The sequence below is a fragment of the Rhincodon typus genome, chromosome 13 (assembly GCF_021869965.1).
Source record: "Rhincodon typus isolate 14 chromosome 13, sRhiTyp1.1, whole genome shotgun sequence".
Classification (NCBI taxonomy): Eukaryota; Metazoa; Chordata; class Chondrichthyes; order Orectolobiformes; family Rhincodontidae; genus Rhincodon; species Rhincodon typus.
This window is the reverse complement of record NC_063344.1, coordinates 31,067,496-31,094,336: the sequence shown is the minus strand read 5'-3', so window position 1 is coordinate 31,094,336 and position 26,841 is coordinate 31,067,496. Positions and strand designations below refer to the sequence as shown.

At 40.8% G+C, this 26,841-nt stretch overlaps 1 protein-coding gene across 1 annotated transcript in view; it reads left to right on the top strand.

Annotated features, from left to right (window-relative positions):
- Nucleotides 1-26,841, top strand: part of LOC109928881 (chloride channel protein 2) — a 305,011-nt gene that overhangs the window by 102,109 nt on the left and 176,061 nt on the right. Inside the window, exon 2 of the mRNA XM_048604584.1 lies at nt 7,107-7,263. Within this exon, the coding sequence (XP_048460541.1) occupies nt 7,107-7,263 (157 nt within the window). The remainder of the gene's footprint in view (nt 1-7,106; nt 7,264-26,841) is intronic.

Below are 26,841 nucleotides of genomic sequence, written 5' to 3'. Positions count from 1 at the left end.
TGCTGGAAATCTGAAATAAAAACAAAAATTGCTGACAAAATTCAGCAGGTCAAGCAGCATCCATGAAGAGGGAATCACAACTAATGTTTTAAGTCCAAGTGACCGCTCATCAGAACTGATGAAAGATAGAAACTTAAGAAATTTTAATTCAGTGGAGAGGGAAGTGAGTAGGAATAACAAAATGGAAGCTCTGCGATAGGTTATAGGACAGTGGTATTGAGCATAGTCAAGAAGCAAGTCATTTCAGTATATGTATTTGTGTTTTTACAGTGAACAAATTGTGATGGCAAGGGAGACGCTAGAATGCCAAGGCAACTGAATTCAACAATTGTTTAGTTGAACCATCAGTCAGTAAATATGACCCCCCAATATCAGCAGGAGTCAGATGAAATAACTGAGGGATCATCCAGTGAGGCTTTGTGGGTGGAGCTAAGAAATAAGGGCTGGTGGTTTTATTGGGGTTGTACTATAAGCCCCCAAATAGTCAATGGGAATTGGAAGAACAAATATGCAGGGAGATTGTAGAGACTTGCAGGAGCAAGAGGGTTGTCACAGTGGGGCATTTTAACTTTCCTAACTTAGACTGGGACTGCCATAGAGTCAAGGGCTTAGATAGGGTGGAATTTGTTAAATGTATTCAGGAAAGTTTTCTCAGGCAGTACATAGAGCGTCCTACTCAGGAAGGGGCAAAACTCAACCTACTGTTAAGAAATAGGGCAGGACAGGTGACTGAGGTGACAGTGGGGGAGCACTTTGGGACCAGTGACCATAGTTCTATTAATTTTAAAATAGTTATGGAGAGGGACAAAACTGGTCCACAGGTTCACATTCTAAATTGGGGCAAGGCGAATTTTGGAATTAGACAGGAGCTTGCAGAGTTTGATTGGAGTAGTTTTTTTGTAGGCAAAGGGACCTCTGGCAAGTGGGAGGCCTTTAAAAGTGTGATAGTTAGAGGTCTATATGAACCAGTGAGGGTGAAGGGCAAGATTGACAGGAGTAGGGAACCCTGAATGACAAGACATATTGAGACTTTGATCAGAAAACTAAAGGAGGCATGGCTCAGCTACAGGCAACTGAGAACAAGGGAATCACTGGAGGTATATAGGTGTTACAGGAGTTTACTGAAGAAGAAGATCAGGAGAGTGAAAAGGGGCACGAGATAGTTTTGGCTGTGAAGATTAAAGTGAATTTGAAGAGATTCTTTAAGTATATTAAAGGAAAAGGAATAACTAGAGCGTGAATAGGACCCCTCAAGGATCAAAGTGAACATGTATGTGTGGAACCACGAGATGGGCGAGGTCCTCAGTGACTAATTCTGCGTTGTGTTTGCCATGGTGAAAGACATGAAGACTTTGGAACTTGGGGAAGTTAGTGGCGATATCTTGGGGACAGTCCATTTCACAGTAGAGGAAGTGTTGGAAGTATTAGAATACATGAAGGTGGATCTGATATATCCAAGAGCCCTGCAAGAGGCTAGAGAAGAAATTGTGGGGGCCCTGGATGTTATATTTGCATCATTCTTAGCCACGGATGAGGCCCCGGAAGATTGGAGGGTAGCGCATGTTGTGCCTTTATTCAAGAAGGGCTGCAAAGAAAAACCTGGGAAGTATAGACCAATAAGCCTAACGTCTGTGGTAGGTAAGTTACTTGAGAAGATTCTGAGGGATAAGATATACATGCATTTGGAAAGGCAGGGTTTGATTAGGAGCAGTCAGTATGGCTTTGTGCATGAGAGATCATGCCTCTCAAATTTGTTAGAGTTCTTTGATGAAGTGACCAGGAAGATTGATAAGGGCAGGGTGGTAGACATAGTCTACATGTATTTCAGTAAGGCCTTTGATAAGGTTCCACGTGGTAGGCTGCTCCAGAAGGTTAAATGTCATGGAATTAAGGGAGAGCTGATAAATTGGATACACGATTGGTTTGATGGTAGGAAGCAGAGGGTAATAGTGGAAGGATACTTGTCGGACTGAAGGCTGTGACTAGTGGTGTGCCTCGGGTCGGTGTTGGGCCTATTGGTGCTTGTTATCTATATCAATGATTTGGATGAGAATGTACAAGGCATGATTAGTAAGTTTGCAGATGACACTAAAATAGATGGTATGTGGATAGTGAGGAAGGTTAACAGAAATTGCAGCTGGGAAAGTAGGCCAAGAAATAGCAAATGGACTTTAATATAGATAAGTGTGAGGTGTTGCATTTTGGGCAGTGAAGAAATGTCAACTTTCCTGCTCCTCTGATGCTGCCTGTCCTGCTGTGTTCCTCCAGCTCCACACTGTGTTGTACCAGGGATAACTCCCTGTTTCTTTGAAATAGGGCCACTGGATCTTTTCAATTCACTCAAGCAAACTGATGTGGTCACGGTTTAAAACATCATCCAAAATACGGCATCTTTAACAGTACTACAGTGGAGTGTCACCCTTGATATTTTGTCATATATCTCAGAAGATGGAATTGGACCCACAACCTAATGACTTAAGGTCAAGAGTGAGACCAACTACACTCTGGCTGACCATTATCCATTTACAGTATTTACAGTTTCTGGGCAAGACAACACTTGTCCAAAAAATATAGGCCATTAGGTAAGACAAAATGTATCTGTGTGGCATCACAACTGCTGATCTGCAGACATGAGCAACTCCACACAAATTGTGTACACAGATACCATTCGTAACACACTTAATTAATAAGATTAAATTAAACTTCACTACATTTTAAGTTCCAGAAACATAGACAGATGTTTAATTAAATCTTAAACTACTGTGTATCACTTTTCTAGCTTGTTTGGGTTGTCTGGTAATCCAGTATTACACTTAACCTCAGAATGATACCATACCATTTCTGAAATATTTGCTTGGACAGCATGGCGTTAAAGTGTTTACTTACTATTGTTAAGGAGAGAGGGAAAAAGATAATTTATCCAGGATAACTGCACAAGCTCAACATATCATACTTCAACACATTCATGCACATTAAAATGATGCATTACAACCAAACTGTAGCATTAGTGGCATAAATACATTCCAGGTGGTCTTGCTAAAAATAGCACTCTGAAGAGTGGTCATCAGTTAAATGTTTAGATGCACTTGAACTGTAGTTTGATATGCGAGATTGTACTTTAAACATCTACGTGCCATAAGCTTCAATTATGTCATTAGAATGTGCACTGTCAAACGTGAATGCACTACAGTCTGTGGGCTGTGCCTAAAAGGGTCATTACTTTCACTCCTCTTACAAATGACACAAAGCAAAATACTGCAGATGCTGAAAATCTAAAATCTAAACATGAGTTAGAAATGCTCAGAGAGGTCATAGAGACTCCTACAGCACAGAGACAGGTCCTTTGGCCCAAACTGGTCCGTGCCAATCAAAATGTCTATCCATGCTAACCCCATTTCCCTGCACTTGGCCCATCTCCTTCTTAGCCTTTCCATGTATTTATCTAAATGCCTTTTACATGTTGTTAATGTACCTACCGCAACCACTTCTGCTAGCAGTTCATTCCATATGCGTACCACCCTCTGTGTAAAAAGGTTGCTCCACAGGATCCCATTTATTCTTTCCCCTTTTACCTTAAACTGATGCCCTCTAGTCCTTGATTTCCCAACCCTGGGTAAAAGACAGAGTGCATTCAACCATCTTCATGCCTCTCATGATCTTGTATACTTCTATAAGGTCCCCCCTCAGTCTCCTACGCTGTAAAGAAAAATGTCCTAGCTTGTCCAACCTTTCCCTATAACTCGGTCACTTGAGTGCTGGAAACATCCTTGTAAATGTCTTCTGCACTCTTTCCAGTTTAACAACATCCTTCCTATATCAAGGTAACCAAAATTGAACAGAATATTCCAAGTGCACCCTCACCAACATCCTGCACAACTGCAACATTACCTCCCAACTGCTATACTCAACGGCCAGACTAATGAAGGCAGTGAAGACCCTTCTGAAGGGTCCTGACCCGAAACGTCAACTCTCCTGCTCCTGTGATGCTGCCTGGCCTGCTGTGTTCCTCCAGCTCCATACTGTTGTCTCTGACTCCAGCATCAGCAGTTCTTGCTATCTCTGAGTTATCCCTAGTGCCTGGATGATATCTATCAATATCATAAAAACAGATTACCTGATCATTATCACATCGCTCTTTGTGGGAATTTGCAGTGCTGTGTCACCTACAGTACAATGGTGACTACACTTCAAAAGCACTTCATTGGCTGTAAACTCTTTGGCTGTGTAAAGTGCTTTATAATTGGTTTTTTAAAATATTATTTTTCGCTTGTATAATTAAACACATTCAAGGCTCTTTTCTAATGTGCAAATCTTTGAATTATGAATGAGTGGGCATTTTCTACCACTTTCTGTATTTCATAATTAGTCCTTTTTTAAAGCTGTTTCATTTGTTTCTCATGGAGGTTCGGTTTTAACTTGTTTTTGAGAGTCATGTGATTTGGTAGAATGGCTTGTCACCATGGATTTTGTAAAACATATACTGCCTACTTCAATGGAATAATCACAAGTACAATCTATAAAGGCTTGCATTTGAAAAGTGCCTTTCACTTGCTGGAGTCTCAAAGTGCTTTGCAGCTTCTGACATGTTGCCACTATTGTCATACAGGAAAAGCAGCAGTCAGTTTTGCACACTGCTGTCTCAGTACTGCATGGGCTTGTCAGCTAAGCTTTGAGAGCTCTGGTCTCTGCAGCAAGAATTCAAACCTCAGCCTGCTGACGCTGAGGTGACAGCCCCTACCACTGAACCATGGTTGACGCTGATGTGGAGGTGCCAGTATTGGACTGGGCTGGACAAAGTCAGAAGTGCCACTGCAAATATTCCTTTAGTTTAGCCAGGAAAAGGAATTGTTTCTCCAGACAAGGTCAATCTAATTTGATGGAACATAGTTAAATCCAATAATTAGTTATCCTACAGATAGTATTCTGCCTTAAATAGGGAACTTCATGGCTATATCTATATCTGTGAATTTTTGTCCCCACCTATCTCCACCTTAGAGGCCACACTTTGGCATCCGGGTTTCTAACTTGCAGTCTTTATGAATGATTTGGTTAGAGAGGACCAGTTGGTTTTTTTTTCGCGATTTTATTGTATATTGATTTCTGGAGGTATCCTGAACTTGAGAGAGATTTGGACAGTCAATCTTAATTGTGTGATTTTTTTTTTGTTACTGAGGATTGGAAGGCTCTTCTGCTTACAGTTCTTAGGCTAGCAGCCAGCAACATCCTACAGGAGAGATGTTTGAAATTCTACTTCATACTGCTGTATTTGAGAATTCAATTATATTTGATGTCTGGAAATTATGAGCTAATCTTGAAGAGAACATTGAGTAATAAGTTCCCATGTGTCTGGATATCGTCTGGACAGTCCAGTCTGTTTAGACCTTCAAAATAAACCCACCACACAATATAAGAAGTCAAATCAATCCTGAGTACCTCTTGTCACAAGCAAGTTATTGGGGAGTTTGGTATAGGACATTCAATTGGCCTCTGTTCGTCCTCATTCCAGTTCAGCAAGAATGGGTAGTAAATGTAGAAAGTTGCTCTAGACATCTTGTTTTTGATTATACCTATTCCAGGAAGAGATCTAGAGATAAACTGTGACAGTTTACTTTGCCAGACATAACACAGTTTGTTTTGAAAAAGTAATATTTTTGGATTCAATTCCATGGTCTGACTAGAATATAAATGGGTAATGAAAAATTGACACATTTTTCCGATTTTCAGTAAGTCTTTGTTCAATTAGTTGTTGCTGCATAGAATGAGGCCAATCAGTGCACCGAACCCTTACAGGCTCTCTCTCATGGAATCTAGTCAGTCCCATTGCCCAGTTGTAACCCCAAAGCCCTATGAGATTTTCCCTTCTAATAGTTGTCTCTTTTTTATTATTCCCCACTTTGGGAGGCAAAGAGTTCCAGATCATTGCCACTTGCAGGGTAATAAAAAAATGTTCTTCCTGACATCCCATGGACTTTAATTTGTATACCATACCTTTTTGCAACCAACTAATAGAAACAGTCTTTTATTCTACTTGTGCTAAACTTGTCTTAATGCTCTAACATGATGGTGCAGATCACATTTCCACCGTATAATAATACGGTTCAATGTTATCCAACCACTTACATGTGACATCATAGGATTGAAAATAATCTGCTGCTCCATTCTCCTATTTTCCCTCTTTCCCATAGCAAAGACAGTAATCTTTAAAAGAAACAAAATCCTATTTTTAAAAAATCTACCTTGAGTCTAGAAATCAGAAGATTTTATTGTGTAACTTATCTCACTAAAAGAAAGAGTTTGCATTTATATCCTGTGTTTTAGGTGCTTGGGACTTCACAAGGTGCATCAAGTATTTCTTTGAAATAGTGCTGTCGGAAGTGTCGTCATGGTTTTAGTGCAGGGCATTGCAATAGCCAATTTTCATGTGTCAAGATTCCACAAACTGCACAGTGGTGAATGACGGGTTATCTGTGATGGCCTGGATTGCATCTTCACATGGTCTGGATTGGGAATTCATGACCTTGTGACCCAGGTCAGAATTATTGCCACTGAGTCAGTGTAGCACTGCGAGTATCACCAGTACTCCCCTCAGCTTCCCCTCCTCATACATTGTCTGGCATTGATTGCAACATAATACTTTTCTTGTGTGCTGAGCACTCTCCGCCTCTATAAAACCATTTTATTACTTGTAGTTCCCACCCATTAACTTGTTTATTCGTAACAGCTAGGGTATGCATTTTTATGAGTAAATGAGAATTAAAACTGGGTTTGACCTTGTAGCTAACTGGTGTTTTGTCACAAAAAGTGATAATTTCACTCCATAAAATGTGCCAAAAGTGCAGTGGTAAAGTAACTATAATCATGCATCTCAGCAACATCTGTCAACAGCAAATGCAATAATTCTAGACATCCCTCTTTGGAAAACCTGCCTGTAGTTGGTTCCGTTGTAGAAGAGAGTTGACTTGGTTGAATGCTTACCAAATCAACAGAGGTGATGAAGATAAACAGAAGCTTGAATTGGGATGGAAACATGGCCCTTTATTTTCATGTTAATAATGCCGTTTAGGTTTATGTTTTTACTTGATTCTGTTTTTCCATTTTCTTGTTAGATGTATGGTAGATATACCCAAGACTTGGGTGTATTTGCCAAAGAAGAAGCAGCTCGTTTGCGCCAAGAAAAGGACCATGCAAGAATATTTTCGAGAGATCATGTCAAGCGTGCTGAGCTGATAGAGTATGATCGGAGCCGTTGTTCTAAATGTAGAAGTAAGTCATTTTTCAACAACATACATGTGGCCATGCAACGATATAACTAAAATGTAGCAGCAAATATTCACATTTGGAATAGGTTATTTGACTGGCGACTATGTAACAGATAGAAAACTATTAAATTGAACTACTGTTTTCATGATGTTAATTGTAAATGGATTGGACAATAATGGCTTCGCTGACTTTGTTGAATATTTAATTTAAGAGGATGCTGTGGACAAAGGTTGATTTGTTACGCTTTTTCGTTAGATGAGGACTTTGCGTTTGGGAAGTAAATTTTTTTTGACATGTGTGCCAGCATTGATCTTTTGGTCATGATGCCGTCATGAAGAATTCATTGTATGTCTTACCTGACCTTCAATGCAATGAGGTAAATGTTTACTGGAAGATCACATTCCTATTTCTAAGCAGACCCCTGTTATCAGTAATAACTTAAATCTGTCCTAAACAGAAAAAAAGTGATGTTTTAAAAAAAACTTGTGTTGGAACATTAATGGATTTGTTGGGAGTGGGACGAGAGAATTTACTTGTTGTTTAATCTGGCCAAGGACCACTTTGTTTGGAAAAGGGAAATGGGAAAGGAAGGAAAGTGATTTTATTCATCCTACGCGAAAGTTTTTATAATTGATAATCAGGAAATCCAAACAGGAAGGATGGGACAATCCCTGTAAGGGGATGAGCTTTTCCCTCCACAGTGGTGGTTATATTTCTTGTTAAGCAGCTTTTTCTTTAAAGGACCTTCTTGTAATCTGTAATTATTTACTCTTAAGCTCAACTTTTAAAATAAAACTTTGAATTTTATGATGCCTAATGTATTAACTATGTACACCTTGGGTGCTTTCCAAAATATTCTGATTTACTTTAGTGTGTTCTACCCAAAATTGCTGTACAGTAATCTGTTTAGCGAATAAGATTGAGAATGGGTTTTTGAGTTTCATCTTTGGGTGCAATAATCATTCTGAATGTAAGGAAGAGAGGTAGGCTTTAACATTTATTGAATTCTTTTTATTTCATCAGTTATTTTCTGATGATTTAGAGCTGTTACAGTACGTTGGAAGTAGTGTCTCTGTTGTAATCTGGATGCAGATTGCAGCCAAAATTGCATTAGCTTTGCGCAGGGATTTTTCTTGACTTTTTTTTTCTCAAACTCATTTACAAATCAGCCTCTGAACATAGAACATCAAGCAGCATTTTATTACAGAATTTTAAAAGATATATACTGTACTTTGGAAATATTCAGAGTTATGTTTGAATGGTAACAAGGCACGGTTTTGTTAACACAGCTGAACATGTCACAATAAGTATTTATGTCCTCTGCAAATTTAGCAACAATGCCCTCGGTTCCTTCACCAAGATCATTAATGTATAATGTGAATAGCTGTGATCCCAACACCAACCCCTGCTGAAGTCCAGTAGTCACCAGCTGCCATCCTGAAAAAAACCTCTTTATCCCCACTCTCTGCCTTCTGCCAGTCAGCCAATCCTTGATCCATGCCAGTACCTTGCTCCTGACACTATGGGCTCTTGTATAGCAGTCTCCTGTGTGGCACCTTGTCAAAGGCCTCTAAAAATCCAAATAGATCATGTCCACTGGCTCTCCTTTTGTTTGACTTGCTCATTGCCTCCTCAAAGAATTCTAACAGATTTGTTGGGCATGACTTTTTCCCTGGTGATGAAACCGTGCTGATTCAGCCCTTTTTACCACGCATTTCTACCTTGGGTGACACGGTGGCTTAGTGGTTCGCACTGCTGCCTCATAGCACCAGGGATCTGGGTTTGATTCCCACTCCCAGGTGGAGTTTGTGTGTTCTCCCTGTGCCTGCATGGGTTTCCTCCCACAGTCCCAGGATGTGCAGGTTAGGTGGATTGGTAGTCTGTAGTGTCCTGGGGGTGGGTTAGCGATGGTAATTTGTGGGGTTACAGGGATAGTATGTGGGGCTAGGTGAGATGTTCTTTGGAGGGTTGGTGTGGACCTGATGGGCTGAATAACCTCTTTCCACACTGCAGTGAGTCTATGATTCAACTACATTCCGCAATTTCATCCCTAATAATGGACTGTTAAAATCTTGCCAATGACTGAGGTCAGGCTAACGGTCTACAGTTTCCCGTCTTTTGCCTCGCTCCCTTCTTGAAAATGGCTACTATAAGACCTATGTTTTTAGTCCTTTTGGGACCGTCCATGGTTCCTGAATGATAGCCACCAACGTCTAGACAATCTCCTCGGCTGTCTCCTTTTGAACTCTTGGGTGTAGTTCTTCTGGTCTGGGTGATTTATCTACTTTCAGACCTTTCAACTTCCCCAGTACGTTTTTCCTTCACGATGGCTACTACACTCACTTCTGCCCCCTGGTTGTCTTGAAGTTCTGCTATGCTACTGGTATCTTCCACTATGAAAATTGATGTAGAAACCTATAAAATTCTAACAGAATTGGACAGGTTGGATGCTGGAAGGATGTTCCTGATGGTAGGGGAGTCCAGACTAAGGTTTATAGTTTTAAGGATAAGGGTAAGGACTGAGATGAGGAGAAATTTCTTTGTCTAGAGAATGGTGACCCTATGGAATTCATTATCACAGAAAGAGATTTAGGCCAGAACATTGTGTTTTTAAGAAGGGCATAGATATAGCCTTTGTGGCTAAAGGGATATTGTGGGAGGGTGGGATTAGGGTATTGAGTTCGATCAGCCATGATCATATTGAATGGTGGAGCAGGCTCAGTGTCAAAGGCCTACCCCTACTCCCATCTTCTGCTCTGTTTCTATGACTACACTCATGGTTTAATCTGTTAATCTCCAGATTAGCCAGGAGATTTTGTTAACTTTTTAAGTAACTTCTCTTGATTAAAGTTCATCTTGTATGCGACCAAAACACAGTGAGTGTGCAAGTCTGTACTCCGATTCCAGACAGCTGTCAAGACACAGTCTAACCTACAACTTGGCTGGGCATGTTTGAGGATGACTGCTTGATCTAAAGTGGGGGTTGGAAATGAACACAATAACTATCACTAGAGGAAAAGCACTAGGGAAACTAATGAGCCTAAAGGTTTAAGTTCCCTGGACCTGATGGGTTGCATCCTAAGATTTTAAAGGAAGTGGATGCAGAGATAGCAGATGCAATGGTAAAAATCTTCCAAGAATCCCTAAATTCTGGCCAAGTCGTCGAGTGTTGGAAATCTGCCAATGTAACACCCTTATTCAAAAATAATAGACAAACGGCTAACTATAAGCCAGTTAGCTTAATGTCTGTCATTGGGAAAATGTTAGAGTCAGTTATAAAGGATGTAATGGTAGAGCATTTAGAAATATATAATATAATCAAATGGAGTCCATGTGGCTTCATGAAGGCGAAGTCATGCCTGACAAACTTATTACAGTTCTTTTGAAGAGGGAACAAGCAGGATTCTTAAAGTAGATATCATTTATTTGGATTTCCAAAAGACATTTGATAAACTACCACATATTTAGGCTACTTTTAATAAAAGCCATGGAGTTGGGGATAGTACATTAGCATGGATAGAGACCTGGCTAATGAACAGGTCAGAATTGGGATAAAGGGGATATTTTCAGGATAGCAACCAGGACCCAGTGGGGTACCAGAAGAATTAGTGTTGGGGAAACAATTGTTTACAACATATATTAATGACTTGGATAATGAAAATGGATGTATTATCACCATGTTTGCAGACGACACAAATAAGTGGGAAGGCCATGGTGATGAAGACACAGTCTCCAGAGGGATCTGGAGGAAGGTATAGATGGTCTGATTAGCAAGTTTGCAGATGACACTAAGATTGGAGGAGTAGCAGATAGTGAAGGGGACTGTCAGCGAATGCAGCAGAAATATAGATAGATTGGAGAGATGGGCGGAGAAATGGCAGATGGAGTTCAATCCAGGCAAATGCGAGGTGATGCATTTTGGAAGATCCAATTCAAGAGCGAACTATACGGTAAATGGAAAAGCCCTGGGGAAAATTGTTGCACAGAGAGATCTGGGTGTTCAGGTCCATTGTACCCTGAAGGTGGCAACGCAGGTCAAGAAAGCATACGGCATGCTTTCATTCATTGGACAGGGTATTGAGTACAAGAGTTGGCAGGTCATGTTACAGTTATATAGGACTTTGGTTTGACCACATTTGGAATACTGCGTACAGTTCTGGTCACCACATTACCAAAAGGATGTGGATGCTTTGGAGAGGGTGCAGAGGAGGTTCACCAGGATGTTGCCTGATATGGAAGGCGCTAGCTATGAAGAGAGGTTGAGTCGATTAGGATTATTTACATTAGAAAGACGGGGGTTGAGGGGGGACCTGATTGAGGTCCACAACATCATGAGAGGTATAGACATGGTGAATAGCAAGAAGCTTTTTCCCAGAGTGGGGGACTCAATTACTAGGGGTCACGATTTCAAGGTGAGAGGGGAAAAGTTTAAGGGAGATATGCGTGGAAAGTTCTTTACACAGAGGGTGGTGGGTGCCTGGAACGCGTTGCCAGCGGAGGTGGTGGAGGCGGGCACGATGGCGTCATTTAAGATGTATCTGGACAGATACATGAATGGGCAGGGAGCAGAGGGATACAGATCCTTGGAAAGTAGGCGACAGGTTTAGATAGAGGATCTGGATTGGCACAGGCTTGGAGGGCCGAAGGGCCTGTTCCTGTGCTGTAATTTTCTTTGTTCTAGGGGTAGAGACAAGTTAAATTGGGAAAACTCTGTACTCCCCATCTGCTAAATATTGGAAAATGTAAGGTTCTGTACTTTGACAGGAAGAATAGAAAAACTGAATGTTATATAAATGAGCAAAGACTGCAGAAAGCTACAGAGAGATGGACTTGGGGATTGCACTTGCATAATCGCCAAAAGCTAGCAACCAAGTTCAGCAGGTAGTGGGGAAGGAAAATGGATTGTTAGCCTTTATTTCAAAGGGAATGGACTATAATAATAATTTTTTTAAAAAAAGGAGGTCTTGCTAAAAACTATACAAGGCACTAGTCAAATCACAGCTGGAATACTATCAACAGTTTTGGTCCCCTTATCTGAGGAAAGATATACTGGCATTGGAGCCAGTCCAGAAAAGGTTCGCTTGGTTGATCCTGGGCATGGAGGACTTCACTTATGAACAGAGGTTGAGTATGTTGAGCTTGTGCTCACTGGAGTTTAGATGAATGAGAGCTGACCTTTATTGAAAGATAATATTCTTTAGGGGCTTGACAGAGTAGATGCTGAGAGGTTGTTTCTGCTCGTGAGAGAGTCTAAGACCGGAGATATAATCTGAGAGTAAGGGGTTCATCCATTTAAGACAGATGATGAAGAATCTTTTCTGAGGGTTATGAATCTGTGGAATTCTTTACCACAAAGGGATATGTTGCTAAGAGTATTCAAAGTTGTGAAAATAAAGTTTTAATTAGTAAGAATGAATGGTAATCGGAATAAGGCAGGAAAGTGAAATTGAGGTCTATCAGATCAGCCATGGTCGAGCAAAGCCGATAGACTCAACGGCCTACTTCTGCCCCATGTCTTACAGTCTTATGGATAATAAAGACAGACATGCACATGTATAACACTTTTCACAACCATTGTGGGTGTCAAAGTATATTCTAGCCAAAGAAGCACTTTTTGAAATGTAATCACTGTTGTTGTTTAGAAAGCACAACTGACTTTGTGGACAGCATAGTCACCAAACAGTGATGTGATGATGATCTGATGATTTTGTGATGATTGAGATATAGATATTGGCCAGCACAATGCAGGTTTTTGTTCTGGAAGGGTGTCATGAGCTCTCCTATGTCCATGGGAGGTGTAGGATGATATAATGATAACATGGGGCTAGTGGTCATGTCACTGGGTTAGTAATCCAGAGCCCCAGGCTAACGTTCTGGTGACACGGGCATGAACCTCAATGTGGCTGATGGAGAAATTAGAATTCAATAAAAAATAAATCTGTAATTAAAAAGCTAGCTTAATGGTAACCATGTAACCACAGCCAAATGTCATTTAAAACCTATCTAATGCCCTTTAGGGCAGGAAATCTGCCAGACTTGCATGTTTTGGGCCTATATGTCACTTTGGCCCCAGAGGATGACTCTAAATGCCTGCTGAAATGGTCGAACAAGCTACTCAGTTGAATGATGCAACTATAAAGTTTAAAAAAATGAAATCAAATTAGCATTGACCGTGGCACTGGAAATAACAGAATCCTCCTTATTAACGTGGGGGCTTGTACTGAAATTCGGAGCTCTGTTCCAAAATGTATTCTGTCCTACTGGTCTTGCTATTTACCAAATACTGCTACCAGCAGCCACCACCACCCCACCACAACCCCTGCCCCCCTGAACCAGTACTCCTCCATGTTGTGGATCAGTTAGAGGAAGCAGTGAGGGGTGGCGAGGACACAGAACGTACTCTGGGTGATGGACTTAAATATCCTTCACATGTGGCTTGATACTGACCAAGCTGGTCGCATCCAAAAGGATATAGCTGCTCAATTGGGTTTGTGGCAGGCGGTGAGGGCACCAATAAGAAGGAGAACCTTGCTTGACCTTGTCCTCACCAATCTACCTGTTAGTGTCCATACCAGCAGGAGTGACCGCCGCACAGTCATTGTAGTAACACAGTCTTGTCTTTGCCTTTGAGGATACCCTCCATTGTGTGTGCCACTATTACTGTACAAAATGGGACAGATATCAGACACATCTAGCAACTCCAGGCTGGGTATCCATGATGCACTGTGGCCCATCAGTGGCAGCAGAGTAGCATTTGAGTATAATCTGTGATCACATGACTCAGCATATCTCACATTCTGCTGTTACTATCAAATCATGGGGCCAGCCCTGGTTTAATGAAGAGGGTGGGAGGGTATGCCAGTAACAGCACTAGGCACAACTTTTTTGAAAAAGCAATGGAAACCTGTTGCAGCTATAACACAGGTCTACTTCATATAAAACAGTGGAAACAGCACACAATAGATAGGGCTACAAAATCCCACAACCATTGGATCAGATCTAAACTTTCCTGCCACATCAGCCATGAATGGTGCAGGACAATTAACCAACACACTGGAGGAGGTAGCTCCACAAATATTCCCATCTTAATAGGGGAGGCCAGCACTTCAGTCCAAAAGAAAAGGCTGAAGCATGGACCAGCTATAACGTGGCTACAAGAGTAGGTCAGAGGCTGGAAGTCTGTCACGCTTAACTCACCTTCCATCTTCGCAGGGCCTGCCCACCATTGACAAAGATCACAGAATACAGTCTAGTTGCATAGATTTGTGCAGCTCCAATATCTCAAAGCTTGACTTGCACCACCTTCAACATTGACCTCTTTCACCACTGACATGCAGTAGCAGCAAAGTGTGCCAGCCACAATATCCACTTTAGTAACTCGCCCAAACTCCTTGTAACACCTTCCAATCCTATGCCTTTTAACACCGAGAAAAGGAAAAGGCAGCAGATGCACAGGGACACCATCACCTGCAAATTCCCCTCAAAGTCCTGACCAGGAATTAAATTGGATCAAAATTTCAAACTCCTTCCTAACCCCCACACCTCTTCTCCCCACCCACCCCCGACCCCGTTCCAGAGAGAAGTAGAACTGCTGCAGTTCAACAAGGCAGCTCATCACCACATTCCCCAGAGTAATTAGGGATGTGCAAATAAATGCTGGCCAAGGCCGTAATGTCCTTATCTCATGAACAAATTTTTAAAAAAGCCTGAGCAAATACATGGGAGCTCAGCTTAATGTAAGAAGGTCACCAAAACACTTAGCATGCAGAAATCAAAGTAATAATTTACTTGTGTGGCTGGAAAAAGCTGGTACGTAAGGAATTTTCATTTTAATGAGAAAGATGAGTGAAGAAGTGGAGGAAGCTGAGGAATGTAGGTCACTGCAATTACTTATTGATTTTTGCCTGCACTTTAATTGCTCAACACTTCAGATGATGTGTCCTGCATCATACTGTGCAAACTCCTGCCGACGTGGTAACAGTCATTGTTACCAAAGTTACTGTTCATTTGATTGCCTGATTATCGATGATTGCTTGGATTTTTTTATAACTCCTTGATCGCTGTTCCCAGAATGTGCGCCAATCTTTTGGTTGCAACATTTGTAACATGGTATACTAGTCATAAATTTGTCTTGCATTGCTGAGAATGCAAGCATTTTTCAAAGTCCGTTTAAAACTCCATCATATCACCTGTTCCGCAGTTATTTCCTTAGAATCTATATTGTGGTCTTGAAATTGTCAGTATTTGGAATAATCCTTTTACAAGTTTATTAACACATTCTCCTGTCCAGACTTCTTTTTTAACAGATTTGATGTGACAGCAGGTATGTGGGTTTTTTACAGGTGCTTGTGTCTTTCTGAATTTCTGTAATATTTTTGGTGTTCAGCAATCTACATTGCCTTCTTTCAAAACCAATGTCAAGTTAACTTTAGTCATTGGGTTCGTGTATGTACTGTGTATGTACTGTGTATGTACTGTGTATGTACTGTGTATGTGCATACATTATCACTTTGAAACTAAGCTCCAGGTCTTTGCTGAAGTCTTTAAAGCAATTTTTTTAACTCTTTCCCAGGATGAGTCCATCGCTCGCTAGGTCAGCATTTATTGCCCTTCGCAATTGTCCAGAGGGCAGTTAAGAGTCAACCACATTACTGTGGGTCTGGAGTCATGTAAGCCAGACCAGGCAAGGATGGCAGTTTCTCTCCCTAAAGGACATTAGTGAACCAGATGGATTTTTCTGACCATTGACAATGGATTCATGGTCATCATTAGAGTCTTAATTCAAGATTTTTTTTTCATTGAATTCCAATTCCATCATCTGCTGTGGTAGGAATCGAACTGGGGTTCTCAGAACATTACCTGGGTCTCTGGGTTAACAACCCAGTGATAATACCACTAGGGGGTTGCTTCCCCCTATTGGGAAAATGTTTATTTGACTAAACACCGTGCAAAACAAAGTCATCCTTTCAACTAGCTTTCTGCATTTCTGCATCAGTTAAGATCAATTGTGATATCCTTTAAATGTGGATCATTTTCCATATCTTAAGAATCTCCTCTCAATGAAAGCAGATGTAGAGTCATACGGCACAGAATCTCAGACCCTTCTGCCCATGCTGACAGGATTTCCTAAACTGAACTAGTCCCATTTGCCTGTGTATCCGTCTAAACCTTTCCTATCCATATACCTGACATAGATGATGATAATTCATCATTGGCTCCAACGTTCTTGCTTAGTCTTCAACTGAGTAAAAATTTCTTTGCTGACCTGGATCTGAAGACTGTGATTTACTGGGTAGCAGCACTCCCTTTGCTTCAATGTTCTTCAGACACTCGTCAACTCCGAAGCAGGTACCTCAATACTGGAAAAGTACCATCAGTGGAATCCACACAAGATCCTCCACCAACATTCCCTGCCTTGAGACATGAATCTCTCAAATTCAGCTCTCCCAGGTGGGATATGCCTTTTGAATGTCTAACACCAGACTCCCAAAGCAAATGTCCTACAGAGGACTCCAGCATGGTATGAGACTCCTACGAAGACTGTAGAAATGTCCTAGGGATATTCTCATAACTTGGACCTAAGATGGCGCCTTGTGTGGCAACATGATGCACCTTTCATTGTATTTCTGTAATTTTGGACTTGAGTACACATGACAATAAAATCAAAATCAAATCATAGTATTGTAGAAGAGGTCAAATGTCCCTGCTGAGTCATGGCTCCTGTCTGACAAATATGGAGAACAATTTTTTTGGGAAGGTTGTCATCGATAAATGCTGAGGCCAAGTTGAGGTTTCTGAGAGTGCAGAAACGTCCTAAACAATTAATCTGTCCAACCCTCCTAAACTGACCTGAACGTGGCCGAGTCCACAGATTGTGTGCATTGGATTCGGGCATGACTGATGATCCCATCAAAGCTGAGTGGAAACAAATTGCTCTTGATCCTGAGTGATTGCCTAAGGATAGTTTTGTGCTCTTCTAAGATATGCAAGGGAGGCTTCACTGAAGAGACAGCTTGATCCTGGATTTTCTATTGATCTATTGTAAAGTAGCCGTCATCCTTTGACATACCCGGCACATAGGAATTCCAGCCACCTGTCCCCTCAGGCCATGCAGCAGGACATCGGTATGCGCTGAAGCGTTTATTACCAGGTCCAATTTAGGTTGCAAATAGTGCATCAGTTCAAAATTTATTTTGAGTCATAATCAAAATAACCTGGTATGATAACTCTGACTCTTGTACGGACTGGAATAGGAAATCATTTGTGGATCTACAAAGAAAAGTAGACTTTGCATTTGCAAAGAAACTTATCACTCCTCTGCAGTGTCTCACATTTTCACATGCACTCAGACATGCTGTTTCCCTAAAACCAGTCAAGGTAAGCCATACTGCGTGTGCAGTGGATGCATATAAGAATCAAGGTGCTTACAAGATACAATGAATAATTTGACTTTATGAAGCTTATGTTCTGACTTTAACATTAGGCAGGGGTGCATGTGAGGGAAAGGATGATTGATGCAAGGGGCTCAGAGATATAAATACCAGGGCTTCACTTCAACGTTTATGAAGCAGGAGATTGCTGCTGGGGAGAAGCAAAAATGTACGGGGACGAGAAGGGGAATTCTTAGAGTCATACAGGAAAGAGACCGACCTTTCGACCCAACTTATCCATGTAGACATGATTTCGTAAACTGAACTACTCCCATTTGCCTGCATTTGGCTCCTATTCCTCTAAACTTTTCCTATCCATACACCTGTCCAAATGTCTTTTAAATGTAATCCTACTCACCTCTACTACTTCCTTTGGCAGCTTATTCCACATACGCACCACCCTCTCTGTGAAAAAGTTGCCCATCAGGACCCTTTTAAATTTTTCCCCTCTCCAATTAAAACTATGCCTCCTAGTTTTGGACTGCTGGGGAAAAGACTCTTCTCATTCACTTTATCTGTGCTCCTCATGATTTTATAAACTGCTATAAGGTCACCCCTCCAATCTCCTATGCTCCAGAGGAAAAAAAAGTCCCAGCCTATCCCATCTCTCCTTTGATAACTCAGACCCTCTGGTCTTGGTAACATCCTTGCAAATCTTTTTTGCACCCTTTCCCATTTGATTATGTCCTTCCTACAGCAGGGCAATCAGAACTGAACTCAAACCAAGGGAGGCTCAAGGTTTATTTTTGTGGATCCTACATTTGACACTCTCTTGCTCTATTCAACAAGGAAACAACAAAATGAAGTTTTTTGTTCAGAATGCTGCTTTGGATTACACCGTTGAGTTCTACACAGTGCATGATGATGGGTTTGACAATTCCAGTTGTATTGCAGTCCTCCATACACCAAAGAGCTTTGGTGTTTCAGTGTTACCAATTCCCATGCCTGCTTGTGGTAGTTACTGAACATGTAATGGTGTGTTTCACTGATTTCAAGTTTGAGGAGTGTGAAGCTGGTGTTTGCTTGATTTCCAATCTAGTGGTGGTTGGTATAAACAAACAGATACCTGAATAAGTTGAATTTTTCCAAAGAAAATAAATGCTCCCAGTTTTCAGGCCTGGTAATGTGTCAAGTTGTCACTGGGAGAGATGATAACATGGTGCAGCCATTTGGCTTGTAAAATAACTAATGAAAATCAGCATGTTCTGGGTTAACAAGAATTGTCTAGGACCAAACAATCAACAGCAGCGACCTACATTTATCTATCACCAAAATATCCTAAAACACTTTTACAGAGGAGTGAGGGTCTGGATGCAGAGTCAAAAAGTAATGATTGTGAGGGTTAGTCACAAAAGCTTGGTTTGAAGGATGGTTTTCAAGATGTGGATACGCTAGAGGGATTTGTGTCATGAATTCCAGGGCGCACGTATAAGAAGCTGAAACAATGGGAGCACAGTCAGGATGCACAAAAATCCACTGTCTTGGAAATGAGACATTGGTATGGCATGAAGTTAACAGAAATCAAATGTATTATAAATTATGGAAAGTTAAAAGGAGGAACAGTTTAGATTTTTGAAGTTGTGGGAGAGCGCAGTAGCAGCAAAGACTAGGATGAACAGCAAGCACTAACTTGGTGTTGGGTGAAATTTGAGCAGCAACATTTTGGATGAGTACAAGATGGAAAGGAAACTAGGACAGTTTTGGAATAAGTGAATCTAAAGGTGCTGAAGCCACAAGACAGTTTAGAAACATAGGAGCAGGAGGAGGCTATTTGGCCCTTCAAGCCTGCTCTGCCATTCATCACAATCATGGCTGATCGACAAACTCAATAGCCTAATCCTACTTTCTCCCCATAACCTTTGATCCCATTCACCCCAAGTGCTATATCTAGTCACCTCTTGAATGCATTCAAATGTTTGAACAGTAGATGAGATTAGACTGGGCAGAAACAGGTAATCAGAGGCAGAAAGTAATGGAGAAGATACAGAGACAAAAATCTAACTCTAAGTCAATTATAATACTATGATGTGCATCCTCTGATTCGATCTAAGACAGCCTTTAGAAGGGGAATGAAACCTGTGGTAGTGACTAATGTGGCTTATGTCTTCATCAAGTTTAACTGAACAAAGTTAAGGGTCAGCAAGATGATAGCCAGAAAAGTAGTTGAGCAGGGGTTGGGAGTGGTAAAGCTGTATGTGTAGAATTTGACACCATGTTTTCAGAAGAAGTCATCAAAAAGCAACATAAAAATGAGGAAGAGTGGGGTCAAGCATACATCTTTTTAAAGTTAGAAGTACAGACAGAAAAAGACAGCCCATTGCTTGAGATCACTGCAATTGGATCAGTGGGGGTGGAAATAAACAATGGCAATATGACTGATCAAGACAATGGAAGGAATGGGGCAGAATTGTTGGCCACACCAAAGACAGCTGAAAGGTCAAGGAGAGCAAGAAGTGATAATGTGCCTTGGAGACTCCAATGGAGATTTCACAGATAACTACATTTACAATAGCTTGTTTATACATGGAATTCTGAGTCAAATGCCTTGCATCTAGAAATTACTTAACTAGTTGCTGACAAGCCAAGTTAGTTATCTGCTTTGGATAGCTCTGATCAATAATTTCAGTTATCCTCTAGCATGTCCAACTGATTGCTGAAGCATGCGGTATCAGTCTTCCTTCAACCATCATTCAATTAATGGGAATTGTGTCTTGTAAGATGGATTGGGATTTTCCCCACTGAAGATGTTAGACAGCTTCACAGTAATTCTTCTTCTGTTCCCTTCTTTTGAAGATCAGAGTAATATTGTTCTCTCCACTAGTCCTTGTACTCCTTATTTTTACTGTCCCTAAATCTGGATTGGGAGGCTCGGGTTCAAGTTCCTCTTGCTCCAGAGGTGTGTAATAACGCCTCAGTTTGATTAGAAAAATAAGTTAAATATAAAAAAATTAAAAATGGATGTGTTTTGTACCTTCACTTATGAAGAAGTCATAATAAGATTTCTCATTTTCCACAGACTCCCGAAGCAACTGTTCTTACTGGTAGTTTTTGGCATTTTAGAAATTGAATCTGGTGCTTGAAAATACTTATCATCCTCTTTCCATACCAGTGCAGGACCATCTTTGTGATATCTGATTAAAGGAGAAACAGTATGAATTAACTTTCCTTGTTTATTAACATATCTGCTTTTGGTAAACCGTGCCACATCCTTTTTGTTAAAGCTGTGTGTAGATCCTGCCACCTTCTGGCTCACTGTTATTATAGCAGCACTAAATAACTTCACTGGATAGCCCTTCGGTGAACTTTCAGATATAAGATATTTACAATGGTTATTCTTGTGTGCTTAGCATGCTGAATATTCAAGACGATAAACAACATTGATGTATAATTTTTATCTGTTCATGGAATGAGGTGTCACTGTGAGAAGGACCTCACTTTTTCCCCATACCTTATTGCCCTAGAGAAGGTAGTTTGTGGAACCACTGCTGCCCTTGTCGTGCACCAGCTCCTGTGAAGGAACCGTGATGTACTGCCAGCATGATGTGTAACTTGAAGTGGAGCTTGCAGGAAGGGCTGTTTCTAAGACAGTGGAATTGTTACTGAACTGGTGCAGAGAGCCAGATAATGCTCTGGGGACCTGGGTTCAAATCCCTCTATGGAAAATAATGGAACATTAATTCAAATAAACTCTGAATTCAAAAGTCTGATAATGAGATTCCTGAAACCATTGTCAATTTGTTGTAAATACCCACCCTACAGCTATATGTTGAATAAGTCAAGCAGCAGCCTAACACAATTGTACTCACAGAATCATACCTTTAAATACCATGTTGTAGACACTACTCTCACCACTACTAGTCTCATGGCACCAGGTCAAACAGGGGCAAAGAACCCTGTGCTTACCATGTACTGCAACCCCAGCTGATGAAGCGTGTCGATCACTACATGGGGGATGTATGGGCAGTGATAAAGGCACAGAATACACACTGCTTGGAGCACTTCAATGACCATTACCAAGACACGCTGACAGCACTATACTGACCAAGCTGGTCGAGTCCTAAAGGGCTTAGCTGCTAGACTGAGTCTGTTCACGGTGGTGAGGACCCCAGCAAGAGAGAAAAATATACTTGATCACATCCTTTCTAATCTGCCTGCCATGATTCATCTGTGCATGATTGTATTAGTGGGGGTGACCACTGCACATTGCTGATGGAGACAAAGTCCCATTTTCATATTGAGGATAACCCCCATTGTGCTCTGTGGCACAACTGTCATACTAAGTGGGATGTGGATTTCGAACCGATCCAGCAACACGAGGTGGTGTTGGCCATCAGCAGCAGAATTGAAATCGAACAGTGTACAAACTTCTGGCTTGGCATGTCCCCCACTCTATCACTTAACTGGCATCATTTCCTCAAATACTCACTCCGTCCATGACCAACACTCAAACAGTGATGTGTGCCACCCAGGAGATATAGTGTAGAAATTCATCACAGATCTATTGACAGCACCCTCCAAACCCATAGCCACTTCCATCGAGAAGGACAAGAGCTGCAGATAAATAGGAACACCACCACCTACAGGTTCCTGTACACACTGGCTTTGAGATATATTGCCATTCCTTCAATGTTGCTGGGTCAAAATCTTGGTACTCCCTTCTTAACAGCATTGTGGGTATACCTGTACCAACGGACTGCAATGTTCAAGGAGGTACCACCTTTTCCATGACAATTATTATGAATAAGCTCTGGTCCAACCAGTGAAGCCCACATTTCCAGAATAAGCGTTTTTTAAAAAATCTGACCTCCTTCTTCTCGGTGTTAGAGTTTGCAGGCGTGGAATAACTGTTGAAGGCGCTTTGAGATGTTCCAGTGCATTTTGTAGATGGCACGCACTACTTTCACTGTGTGCTGGTGGGGCTGGTGTGAATATTGATGGTAGATGAGATGCCGATCAGGTGGGATGCTTTGTCTTAAAAGGTGTCGAACTTTGAGTGTTGCTGGAGCTGTATTCATCCGGGCAAGTGAGGAGTATTGCATCACACTCCTGATTTATGCGGCCTGGGTGTTATCTGACACTCTCCAGCTGAAGTTGAATGGGATTGTAAACTGTGTAACCATCCATGAAGATTCTTGCAACTGACCTTTTATGATTTCGGATAGCTCACTGATGAAGTTCTCTTGATGGGATCTAAACAGAACAACGGTGAGTAAGTGCCACTTGATATCACTGTCAGCGTCACCTTACGTCACTTCACTGTTGAGTTGAGAGTAGAATGATGAGGCAATAATTGTCTGCAGTGATGCTGTCCTACATTTTGTGGACAGGACCAATGTTATAGCTGTACAAGAACAGTTGGTATGTGTAGTTCTGGAGCACAAATCATCTGTACTACTGCTGAAATATTAGTAGGGCCCATGGCCTTTCTAGTATCCAGTGCCTTCGGCCATTTCTTGTCACATGGAGTGAATCGAAATGGCTGAAGATGGACACCTTCAGCACCTTGGGGATGACTAGTTTAGAACTGCAAGATCTTTTCAGGCATGGTGGTATCCTTCTCTCATGTCGTGTAGCAGTATCCTCAAAGCAAAGAAGGAACTTTGTCTCCACAAGATCTGTGTAGTGGTCACTCCTCCTCCTAGAATGGTCATGGACAGGTACGTATGCAATATCTAATACTGCTGAGGATGTGGTTAAATGGGATTTTCTCTCTCTCTTTAGTTCCCTCACCATCTGCCATAGACTGAGCCTGAGAGGAATATCCTTTCTGCCTCAGCTAGTTCAGCCAAATCACTTTTTTTTGATGCGCATTTAAACCTCCTATTCTGAGTACGTTCAGTGCTGTTGGCATCCTCAAGTAAATGGCATGGAGGAGGACTGATTAATTGTTGGAGGGGAAGTACTCAGTGGAAACCAGGAGTTTCCTTGCCCATGATTGACCCAGTGGTTCAAAACTTCATGGGATCCAGTGTCAATGTATGTACAGTGCATGTGTACAGAAGAAAAAAGCTCTGCTATTTTACTGCTATTTTCTTGATCTTTTGAGATATATGAATGGTTTTATATTATCAGCTATTCAATGATCTCCAGCTGAGTATAAATCTGTATTCTGGTTTTTAGAAAAGCCTATTTCTAATATTGGAAAGTACAGTAAGAATAAAAGGTTAAACACCTCACCTCTTTGCCATGCAATTGATAGTAAATAAGTGATTATAATCCTATTTTATTTTTGTACGTGGTATTACACATTGCAGCTGTCTTTGAATAGATAAAGTGTAACTTGATAAAAGCTTGTTGCTCTTGCGGGCAGGTTACGAAAGGTTTTGCTGATCCGTGGTCTGATACCGAGGCTATTTTTTTGTTGTTGTTTGAAGCAATATGATTAACTAAATGGACTAATAATGAATGCTTACGCTCCTCTTGAATTAAGAACAATAGAGTTGCACACGTCTACTTAAATGTATACTCTAAGCTCTGTTCACTTGAATCCAACTTTTAGTGAAATGTTATTTAAATAAGAGAAATGTGGATAATGTACTGTTGGCTCCTGCTACAATCACAATCTTGATTAAAAAATTTAGCAAATTGTCCAAACTCTTTGCTGTTACAAATGGTAAACTTTGATTTGTTGCAGTAGTGGCCATGCTTCATATCACTTCAACTAAATGATTTCACACAGTTATTTTAATTTTGGCTAGGTAATGCTGAGCTGCAAGTCTGTCTGGTAAGTTTGTTCCTGTTTGACAGACTTGACAATGCAGGTGACCACTAGCAAGAAACAAAGATCCAATTCTGGGATCATCTTTTTATTTGGGCATCCTGTTCAAAATATGCTTAGGATATATTTTGACTGTCTGTAGCAGCTAATACAGTCAAGTAAGATGCTTATTATTAATGACTAGAGAGGGTGGCTGGGAAGGCTCATTTTTAATTTTGATAATTAAGTGATCAAAAAGTGATTGACTCTTCGAATCCAAATAAATTTGATGCACAGTTCACCAGGAACTGACGTGTAATAGAATTGCTCCATACTGACATTGTCTCTGGGAGCATTGAGGTGGAAAACTTTTTAATGCTGACTGAATACAGGTCTGTGACATTGAAAATCTCAGTCCAAGGACAAAGTCACTCAAGGTCTCGGGAACAAAAGTCAATAATAGCACTAATTCAGTTGGTTTTGAGTAGCTGAGAAGAAAGTTACCCAACTCCTCTTTTTTTGTAAATAATGGAACTTGTACAATTCAGTGCATGTTGATGTAAAACCACTTTTTTTTTGTTTTTGAAAGAAAGAAATGTAATTTTAATTTGGGTTAAATTTTTGAATCCATTTTTGGGGGACATATGCCTTTTACACCACCAACCCAGATTGATTTTTAGTCAGGTTTACTTCAGAAAACAGAACAAGCAAGTGAATATTCTGCAAGAAAACACAAATTCGGTATCCCAAAAACCACAGGCCAAGGAATCGGATGAATTCGTAATTTTACGCTGTAATACTTATAGAATCTCTACAGTGTGGAAACAGGCCCTTTGGCCCAACAAGTCTACACCGACTCTTACAGCATCCCACCCAGACCCATCCCCCTAAAACTGACCTAATCTACACATCCCTGAACGCTATGAGCAATTTAGCATGGCCAATCCACCTAGCCTGCACATCTTTGGACTGTGGGAGGAAACCGGAGCACCCAGAGGAAACACACGTTGACACGGGGCGAATGTGCAAACTCCACACGGACTTTCTGATGAATCACTTGGGCTTTTACCTCCTGGTGTAGATTTATAAATAAATGAAGTCTGGCTGTTCTTACCAATTTGTCTTCTAAGTTACCCAATTTTAGACCAAAATTAATTGAAGCTGCTCATCCTTGGTTAAGGTTATCTCAAGCTGCAGAGTGAAATAATTCTTGCCAAATCATCAAGGAAGAAACCAAACTAAGTCATGCATTAAACACCATATCAGCTACAATTCACAATTCAAGTTAGCTACACAACATTTTAATAAAATGCATTAATATATAGTCACCATTTGTGAGTTTGGTAGCAAATTGCTAATGGGTGTAATTTCACAGCAGAACTAATAGCAAAGGTTATATGAACTATAATCATTTAGATTAGCTGATTACAGACGAGTGTGAGTTTGTAAATTTAGATGTTGTTATTTTAAGATTATTTAGCTGATAAGTTAATAACTTTTAACGGTTCGGCTGTCTTATAGCTGAGCTCATTGGGTGTGTGTGAATGGCAATATTCGGACTTCATGTAACTTGAGTGGTTGGCGATTTGATTCATATTGACATGGGTCTTTGATTATGATTAACCTGCATTGTACATGAGTGACTATCTGAAGTGGGTTAAGACTGGCCTTTTCTGAGCTAATGGCAAGTATACTCTTATGGTATTATAACTTTAGCTTTCCCCTACGCCTAAGTAATCCTTCAAGCATGAACTAGAAGTGTTATGACTTTCTTGTCCTTTTTCTTTTTGGAAAAACCGTAGTCTTTTTGTATTAGCCATTTATCCCTTTCTTTCTTTACTGTCTAATGCCTTTCTGCCTAATGTGCCTGCCCCCATTTCAACGTATGTAAGCATGGGTTTTGGATCCTTTCTTTGCAGGGGTGATGTTGGAAAGAAAAAGAACTGTCTCTTGTACTCCTTTCTGTAACTAGTCCATGCAAAAAACTTGTATAGATCTCTTTGTCACAAGATTAACTTCCTTTGAGAGGAATTCACTGAGTGTTTCCATCTAGCTGCTCAATATGTGTAGCTGAAATATTATTGTAGGAACTGTACTGCAGAGTTCTTGTTGTGGTTCGGCATTTCATCAAACCAAGGTGGTAGGTAGACTTTCTTTTCATAGATATACAAAATCGTACATCGTCTCAATCTCTAATTGATGAACACTAAATTAAAGAAATGCATCCTAAGTTATTGTGCATCCTTTTGGGGCTCAGTTGGTGGAATTTAAACCAGCCAGACACCTTTTGTTAAGATTCAAAAGGAAATTTTCAAAACTGCATCAACTGTCCAGAGATAGTAGGAACTGCAGATGCTAGAGAATCCGAGACAACAAGGTGCAGGGCTGGATGAACACAGCAGGCCAAGCAGCATCATAGGAGCAGAGAGGCTGACGTTTCGGGCCTAGACCCTT